General features: G+C 41.4%; 1 protein-coding gene across 1 annotated transcript in view; it reads right to left on the bottom strand.

Annotated features, from left to right (window-relative positions):
• ZKSCAN5 (zinc finger with KRAB and SCAN domains 5) overlaps window positions 1-9,743 on the bottom strand; it is a 30,326-nt gene that overhangs the window by 12,924 nt on the left and 7,659 nt on the right. Inside the window, exons 2-4 of the mRNA XM_042782965.1 lie at window positions 9,468-9,606; window positions 3,617-3,708; window positions 3,186-3,321 (exon numbers count right to left, since the gene is read on the bottom strand). Of these exons, the coding sequence (XP_042638899.1) occupies window positions 3,186-3,321; window positions 3,617-3,708; window positions 9,468-9,606 (367 nt within the window). The remainder of the gene's footprint in view (window positions 1-3,185; window positions 3,322-3,616; window positions 3,709-9,467; window positions 9,607-9,743) is intronic.

Below are 9,743 nucleotides of genomic sequence, written 5' to 3'. Positions count from 1 at the left end.
AGCCACTCCTCGGAAGGAAGACTGGGCAATCTACTTCCGTAGGGATACTGCCTCAGAAACCCAAGGAGGCACTGCTATGACTCGGATCCGACTCGATGGCAGTGAGTTATTATTCTTACTTGAATTCTCTCCCATTAAGCAAGCACGTGGCTTTCTTTTCCTAGGGGGTGAATTTGAAAGAAATCAAATGAATCCAGTGCACCTCTTTGGGATTCTTAGCAGTTGCCCTTTTAGAGAGAAGGCATTGTAAGTTATGCCGCCTTTTCAGCTGTGCTTCTTTCTCCTTCCCTGCTTCTTCACAGTGGACGTGAGAAATGTTATTAACTCTCATTTCCCTGTCTGTCCTCCTTGCCCACTGCTACACCTGAGCTGCAGAGTAACACACTGGTGGGAACAAAACACACAATCAGGCCAATCAGGCGCTTTATAAACACAGGACCTTCAACTTCACTGGTGCCCTGTCTGGCAATTCTATGTTTCTAAAGTTGGTTCCTTTTCCCACTCATTTTTCTTAGCAACTGTATCAAAATATGTCTGTCACGATCTCCAAGACGTATCAGTGCATTAAAAAGACATAGGATAGTGCACATGGTACACTATCATTTTTGGAAGCACATGTATACACACAGAACATGTCTAGAAATACAATCAAGAAACTGGTAACAGTTATTGCCACTGTGAAGGAAAACTAGGAGACTGAGGATCAGGGGTCAGTGACTTACCTTCCACTTTACACCCATTTGTACTATTTGAATATGTTTTACTACGTGCATATTCAACCTTTGAAAAACCAAAGTTCTCCACGCATTCAAACTTCCACTCCTCACCTGCTTCATCACCTACTTGCTCTCAACAGGTAACTCTGTGTCCTATTTCAGGGAAAGCCAAAGCCATCCTAGAATGACAAAAACTCCTAGAATGACCCACAACCATCTATAAACCCAATGGCACCCTTATTCGTCTATCTTGCCTTGGTCTCCCAACAGAAGCAATGTCTCTCTTCCCATCTAAGGTCAATCCTTCTTGTTCCTTAGATCCATCACGTCCTTTCTGTTTTCCAGGGACCTCCCTACATCAATTACCCACTCTTCCCTTCCCCAATGTTTCAAACTCCTTCTATATTATTTCTTCTAAGTATTTAAATATACTTAAGGTTCTCTCGTCAAAACCAAAGGACATATAAAAATAACCACCCATCTAACCTACGCACTCTCAGCGACCAGCCCTCTGTCGTCCTTCTTCACAAACTTGGTTGAAAGTTTATCATAGCTTTTGCAAGTTTACAATGGCTTTCTCAAATTCCACTTCCACGCAGGTTAAAAAAAAAAAAAACTATCTCTGCTCCCCAACGCCCCAACTACACCATGGAAACTGCTTTTGCTGGAATTCATGGGCTTATTTTTAAAAATCTCGTTCCTAAGTCTGATGGGTACTTTTTAATCCTGACCTTCTGTGATGTTGTTAGGAATCTACAAGGCATGAAAATAATCGAATGTGCCCTTCCCAGGGGGTTGAGAGGAGGCAGTAGCCCCTGATCATGCTCTCAGTGGAGAAGAGCATATTGAAGCTGTGACGATTCTGTAACGGATGGAAAGGAAGAACTTACAACTGCTTGGAGAAGGGTAGAGAAAAGAACTGTGCCAAGAACCTCCGACTCTGAAACCCATGATAGAAATTGTAAAAGCACAACTAACAGACTCAAATGAGACATGAGAGCTTTGTGAAGTTAGTTTAAAAAGAAGAAATATTTGCACTAAATGACAATATTTACACTGTATAAATAACTCCTTGAGATAAAAGACCACCAAGATCCCAATAGATAAGTGAGCAAAGGGCATGCACAAATAAATGAAAGAAAAGGAAATCCAAGTAAGTATCCGTAGTAATAAAAGACATGACAAATTTTAAAAAGCAAAAGTCAGCTGTATATCTTTTAAATAAAAGCCTGTGAACTAATACACTCAGGCAACTTGAATTGGCATATGCTTTTTTTTTTTCTTTTTGTTAACAATATTGAAAGTTTATTGTACATTACTATTTTTTAAATTGTGCTTTTTTTTCAATTTTAATTTTTTTTTTTAATTTTTATTGTGATTTGGGTGGAAGTTTACAGAGTAAATTCATTTTCATACATATTTTGTTTCATGACATTGATTACAATTCCCTACAAGGCAACAGCTCTCTTCCCACTTCCTGGCATATGCTCTTCAAAAGATTATTTGGCCATTATGTACGTATCCCATCGAAAGTCTATTGGTGTATGTGATATATAGTGGTTCTTCTAAAAGAATTCAATTTAACAGAAGCTGAAAGCCATAAGCTCTAAAATGTTTGCTACAGTCCTGAGATTTTGATCACTGTTCCAGGCAACACAATCAAAGAGCCGTTTGCAGGATCGTAACTTAGAAATAGGCTCAAAACTTCAGCTGCAGCATAGAATTCAAGAAGCAATAAGATACGTGAAATGCAGCAGTCAAGGCAAACATTGTAACAGGTGAAGGACAGTGACATTTTCTAATAAACTCCCAGGTGATGCCACTGAGATACCATAGTAACTATTACAATAAATGGTTGTTCTGTAAAGTCTGGGATGTCTTCATAAAGCAGGATTACTCAGTAAAAATTATCCAATTTGTCAAGACTGGAGTACAAAAACCACTAAAAATTTGTTGAAAATCAAACCAAAAAAAGAAACCAGTTAGTTTTAAGCTCTCTTTTACTTTTAAGTAGTAAAAAGATAGTATTTGCTGAATTGTAACTACTACTCTCTGGTAGTGTAGTGCCTAAGGTACTGGATTGCTAACCAGAAGGCTGGAGGTTCAAACCCACCAGCCACTCCTCAGAAGGGAGGTTGGGCAATCTACTTCTGTAGTGATACTGCCTTGGAAACCAAGGAGGGGTCGCTATGAGTCGAGTCCGACTCGACGGCACATAACAACAACAACAACACCCCTCAGGTATATTAGTGTCAATCACAAACATTGGTATTATGATGGAAGTAATCAGAATAAATTGAAGCAGTTAAAAAAAAAAAAAAAAGGATTCATTTATTGTTTCACAGAAAAGAATATAGGTCAAGTCATAGCAATGAAAACATACATGGTTTTATATGATGTATTGGAAGTGTTCTTTATGGAATAACAAAATTAAGATGTCCTAGCTCATGCAGATAAAATAATTCTTACCAATGGAAGTAATATTCCCATAATTTTCCTTCCTGTCCTCCCTATAAAGGTTCTTCTGGGACTGGTCCAAATGTCCCCATTCCTCCAGGATGAAGGAAACAGCCATATCAGCCACATCTTCAATTTTCACCAACTTCTGAAACATGAGATCTCTACTAAATTCCCATTCCCTGTGTTCAAATTTAGAGTGAGAGGAAGAATTGGGAGCATTAAGTAAAAAAATAAAAAAATAGGGGGCAGGACTATGTCTCAAAGAGGATCAGGAGGCACCGGGTAGAAAGGAAAAAACAAAGTTATTAAGTGTCAACCCAACAAAGGCCTGGTCTCTACTTAAAGAAACTGAGAACTTCTGATAAGATCCGGGACTAAGGCAGGTTATTGTCAGAGGATAGATATGGACCCTCATTGGAGGCAAAGGGACGCCAGCTCACCTGGGACCCAGCTGAGAGAAGTGAAGTTGTCAGCTCCTGGTCTCTAAGGCTGTCCTTCAAGGAAAGGGGAGGAACTTGAAGAAGAGGAAGGGCTGAAGGAGGAGAAAAAGATGTTTAAGAAAGAACATCTTTGCCCAGTTCTTATTGCCATCATGTTCCTCATTTGCTTCAGGATCTACAGTGGTGGGAAACACAGGGAAGAGGTGGGATGAGTGTCGTTACACTGTGGGGTTGCAATCAAGGACTGGAAACAAAAAGTATAGGAAATGTTGAACAGAGAACCGATTTGCTCTTTAAAGCTTTACCCAAATCACAATGTTAAAAAAAAAAAAAAAAAAAAACTCCAGTGGCCTGTTACTGCATCAAAGCCAAATTCTTGTGCTTGGTGTGAAGGCCCTCTCTGTTCTGGACCCTCCCATAGCTGCCTATTATTGCTGCCCCCGCCAACCAAACAGAAAAGCCAGATTCACTGCTTTGGTGGGCTAATCCCTGTGAAGCCTTAGGTTGTGCTATTCCCCAACATAAGACCCTCTCTGCTCTCCCAAGATGAAATCCAGTCTTCTCAAAGAACAACCCGAGTGCCACCTTTGCAGTGAAGCCAAAACACTCCCTACAGCCCAGCTTCTCTAGCTTGAACGTGCAAACCACCACCAGGGATCCTGTTACACCGCAGAGTTTGATTCAGTCGCTCTGGATGGGGCCCAATAGTCTGCATTTCTCATGAGCTCCCAGGTGATGCCCATCCTGCTGTCCCTTGAACCATACTTCTGATTGTTCCTGTGGTCGGTTGCCTTTGAGCAGGACTCCCACCCATGGAGACTCCCAGGCACAGCGAACGGTTGTGATCCCTAGGGTTCTCACGGCTGCTCTTCGGAAGGAGCTCACCAGGCCTTTCCTCCTAGTTTGTCTGAGTCTGGAAGCTCTGCTGAAACCTGTTCAGGATCACAGCAACACACAAGCTTTCACTGACAGACGGGTGGTGGCTTCTCTTGAGGTACCCTGGTCAGGAATCAAACCCACGTCTCTCCCATGGAAGCAAGGATTCCACCAGTGAACCACTGCTGCCCTCTATACTCTGATTAGCAAGGCCTTAGTCCACATTCTCTCCTTTCAAGGAATTACTGGGGTTGGTTTATAGTCAGTCAAGAAGAATTTCACAGTCTACTCTGTGGGTTATAGGAAGAGGCCATTCTTGCCCTCAACATTTTTAGTGTTTAATGAAAACGGCAGCTGAGTATACCTTACGTACTTACAACCTAGTATAAAGGGTACAGTCATTGAAGATCACTCAGGTTTTACCCGGAACAGAGAGGCAGGAACACCTACGTAGTAGACAGCGGGAGAGGGTAAAGAAGTTGTCTGCAAAGTCTTTCCAGAGACAGTGAGTCTGGGAAGTAGAGACGGGATGGAAGGAAGATGAGGATGCTTGAGGAAGGACGGGATGGAAGGAAGATGAGAAAGGAAGAGCGTGTCCCTGGAGGTTCTGATCTCTAGACGCTGATGACCATAAGGCCCTCTGATGTCACCTCCGCTTGTCCTTGTCTAAGATTCACGGTGCATTCCAGTATCTTTGTCTATGCATGCCTTGACTTGGACAGACCTACCTGACATTAACCTTCAACCCCATGATTTTAGACCTTTCCCAGTCCTGGAGAGGTATGTGCATATGGAGCTTGGTTTTCCAACGACTAGGAAATAAAGTGCAATGACACAGTATGGCGATAATGAAATGAAAGCCAAAAACAGAGATGGGATCTGAAACCAGGACTGGCTAAAGACTCGAAGCAGGACTTCAAGAAAGAAATGAAAATAGTTTATGCCTAAGAAAACAGTAATTGTGTTGGAATAAAGAAACTGGCGAGGGTCTGGCTAACAGGGCAGAGAAGATAAGTGGGACTGAGTAAACAGAAAAAGAGTAGCCTGATCTGGTGAGTCTCTGAAAGTGGAGGAATGATGGCAGTCACTCAAGGGGGACGGGATGCTGTGCTTGGAGGCACGGTGGTCAGCAAGGGCAGGACAACTTGCAGGGAGACGGACGTGCAGATTTAGAGTCAGGCTCCTTGGGTTAAAATCCCAGCTCTGTTACTTAATACTCTGTGACCGTCGACACATTCTTAGCCTCTCTAGGCCTCAGCTTTTTAATTTCTAACATAAGGGTAATTTTAAAAACCTATTTCATTGGGTTATTATGAGAATTAACCTTGGCATACCAACACATTCTATCGAACACAATTTTATTTTTTACTTTTGAGCAGCTTTAACTATTTTTAAGAAGTAAAAATAACTCTTATTCTTTCAAAAGTCTTCTGAGCAAAAAGAAAATGTATTGAATTGTTTTTAAAAAAATAGAATACAATTCACTCTTATCATTTCTCTATGGGTCCACTAGACCCTTTTAAATCTAAGACACATTTTGGGATCTGAGAAATCTTATTTTTCCCACACCTTGAAACACTTCTCTATTTTATCATCCTAGGAATTATTTCATATTAATTAATTCTTCCCAGTTATGCCAAAGTGACCAGAATAATAAGACAATGGAAGGATAACGGCAACATTTGAAGATCATGCAATACTGAAATAAATCATCATTCACCACTATTCTTACTGTTTGCCCAGAGTACTGCATTGTCCTTCAGGAAGGTATAAAAGATAGTTGACACCTGTTTTTAGCTTCTATTAAACACAGTGGAGAATCCAGAGTTTTTCATTTTCTGTGGTATCAGCAAAGAGAAGGGAATTGGCAGAGGAGACACTTCTCTGTGATTAGATGAATCAGATGATGACTGCAGAGGCACAGGAGAGCACCCTATCTAATGATCATGATAAAGCTCAAAGTATAAGTTAAATCTCAGAACATGAGTCTTCAAATGATAATATCCCAGATGAATTTTCTCAAACTCAAGAATCAATAATGACTGATCTATTTTTAAGCTGAAGAAGGCAATATGGCATTCTCCTCCACTCAGTCATTCAACAGGCAGCACTTCATCATGTGATATTTTGTGACAAGATCTTGAACCATCCCATTTGGCTATAAGGATATGTGACATTATTCTTTAATATTCTGTGGTATTTATGCACCAAGATAACCTTGATTCAAATTGGTTTAATTCTTATAAAAATTTCACCACTACCCTTTGAGTCTTACAAATAAAGAGAGGATCCATTGGACACAGATGGTAAATGGCGAGGATTATTTTTCCAGGGTCACCTTTCCTGATTTTAAACCATACAGTATCCCCTTGTTCTGTTCAAATGACTGCCTCCTGGTCTGTGTACAGGTTCCACACAAGCACAATGAAGTGTTCTGGAATCCCTATTCTTCCCTAATACGTTAACCATAATTTGTTATGATCTACACAGTTGAATGCCTTTCTATTGTCAATAAAACACAGGTAAGTATTTGTTTGCTGTTCTGTGCTTTCAGCCAAGATCTATTTGACATCAGAAATGCCATCCCTCATTCCACTTCCCCTTCTGAATTCAGATTGAATTTCTAGTAGTTCTCGGTCAATGTACTACTATAAATGTTTTTGGTTCAAAATCAGGAAAGGTGTGCATCAGGGCTGTACCCTTTCACCGTATTTATTGACTCTGTTGTTGCTGTTGTTATGTGCCATCGAGTCAGACTCGACTCATAGTGACCCCTCCTTGGGTTTCCAAGGTGGTATCACTGTGGAAGTAGATTGCCCAACTTTCCTTCCAAGGAGTGGCTGGTGGGTTTGAACCACCAGCCTTCTGGTTAGCAGTCAAGTGCCTTAGGCACTATGCTACTAGAGCTCCTATTGAATCTGTAGGTTGAACAAATAATCCCAGAAGCTGAACTACATGTAGAATACAGCATTAAGACTAGAGAAAGCGTCAATAACAACCTGTAATATGCAAATGACACAACCTTGCTCGCTGGAACTGAAAGGGACCTGAAGTACTTACTGATGATGAAAGACTACAGGCTTCAGTATGGATTATACCTCAACATAAAGAAATAAAAATCCTCACAACTGGACCAGTAAGCAACATCATGATAAATGGAGAAAATATTGAAGTTGTCAGGGTTTCATTTCACTTGGATCCACAATCAACACTTCTGGAAGCAGAAGTCAAGAAATTAAACAGTGTATTGTGCAAATCTGCTGCAAAAGATCTCTTTAAAGTATTAAAAAGCAAATTGAGGACTAAGATGCACCTGACGCAAGCCATGGCATTTTCCATTGCCTCATATGCATGCAAAAACTGGACAGTGAGTAAGGAAAACCAAAGAAGAATTGATGTCTTTGAATTATAGGGTTGGCAAAGAATACTGAAGATAGGATGGACTGCCAACACACATAAACAAATCAGGCTCGGAAGAAGTACAGCCAGAATGATCCTTGGAAGGGAGCCCAGAGGATGGCAAGATTTTGCCTCTCGTACTTTGGACATGTTATTAGGAGGGATCAGCCCTTGGAGACTGATCATGATGCTTGGGAAAGCAGAGGGTCAGCGAAAAAGAGGAAGATCCGGCCTGAGATGGACTGGCATGGTCGGTGCAACCATGGGTTCAGATGCAGCAACGGGGGGACAGCGCAGGCCCAGGCTGGGTTTTGTTCCGTTGCACACAGGGTCACGAGGAGATGCAATCAACTCAGTGGCACTTAACAACAGTTACACAGGAAAAGCACCGGAACAGTTCCCTGACACACAGGAAGTGCTACATAAACAGTACTCACTCCTGGGGCTTCTATTATGGTTATTAGTAAAAGGAAGTTGGAAAAGGCTTGGGCAGAGTGTATGACAAGGGATGTGACAACTGGAGTCTACAGGAAGTCTGGGACCAAAGAGCAACTGTAGGTCCAAAAGCTTGTACTTGGGAATCCAAATGCTCTAAATACCAAAGGGTTTTTTGAAGAATAGGTTTGGCACTGAATTAACTTGAGAGCAAAACCTGACCTGAATGGATGTGAAGCTAGTTAAGGTCTTTACTTAACCCACTTACTGTAAATATGCATATATTTCACTAGAGAAAAATTAATATGTGTGATTATGGGGTGGAACTCAAATTACATTACCTTACTAAACTTAAAAATTTCTGAGATCTAACATATCTCTAACACCAAAGGTTTCTGATTAGGGATTTCAAACCTGTGGCCATAGTATCACAATAAATATGATACTCACCTTTCTTCTTTGATGTATCTAATACAGGTTAATAAAGTTTTATAAGAAAAAGAAAAAGAAAAAGAAAAAGAAAGAAAGTAAATGCTCTAAACACCATTGAGAAGCACTGCTTCAAATAAGATTTCAGGGTGAATAACTGACCAGCCGGGAGCTCTGGTGGCATAGTTCCTAAGGCACTTGACTGCTAACCAGAAGGCTGGTGATTCAAACCCACCAGCCGCTCCTCAGAAGGAAAGTTGGGCAATCTACTTCCATAATGATATCGCCTCAGAAACCCAAGGAAGGGTCGCTATGAGTTGAAATCAACTCGACGGCAGCGAGTTGGTTGGTCGGTTGGTAACTGACCAGCCAGAAGTGAATGCAATTAGGAACTGGAAGGCTGGGTTTTTTGTTTTTTTTTTTTTTCTTTTACATAAGCATCAAGACAACAAAATCTATGCAGTAAAGTTGGAAGAAATGTTGCAAAATAATTGTCATATTTTGTAAAGACTTTTGTAGACCTTTTAGCAAAGCTGTGGTACAGTTCCTCGCTGGCCCCTAAGCCGACCTCTCTCTTAACCCCAGTGACGTCACTCCAGATCCCTAGCCCTTCTCAACCTCCACATCCTGCTGGTTGCAGAGAGGCTGCCCCAAATCTAAAGCCTGTCTGTTACAGATACCTCCTGACGATGTGGGCAGGGGAGATGCTCACCATTTTCTTCCAGAAGATGAGGTTGCTGTGGCTCTTGTCTGGGCTGGGTGTCCATGGATAGGATCTGCTTGCTGAAGGATTCCTGCACAGCTCCTGGTGGCACCATCTTCGGAGGCAGCACTTCAGGACATGCAACAATCTAACAACCACAACCACAACAAATCACCACAGATTACAGGGAAGGCTGTGAAGGAATGCAGCCAACTTCATGCTATTCTTTCATTCATTCCTTTGCCAAAAATGTACTGTGTGTGTACAATGAGCCTGGCACTCCTT

The sequence above is a fragment of the Orycteropus afer genome, unplaced genomic scaffold, assembly GCF_000298275.1.
Source record: "Orycteropus afer afer isolate SDZICR_OR568_19922 unplaced genomic scaffold, OryAfe1.0 scaffold00542, whole genome shotgun sequence".
In the NCBI taxonomy this organism is placed as follows: Eukaryota; Metazoa; Chordata; class Mammalia; order Tubulidentata; family Orycteropodidae; genus Orycteropus; species Orycteropus afer.
Note: the sequence above shows the minus strand (reverse complement) of the source record. Positions and strands in the feature narration are given on the sequence as shown.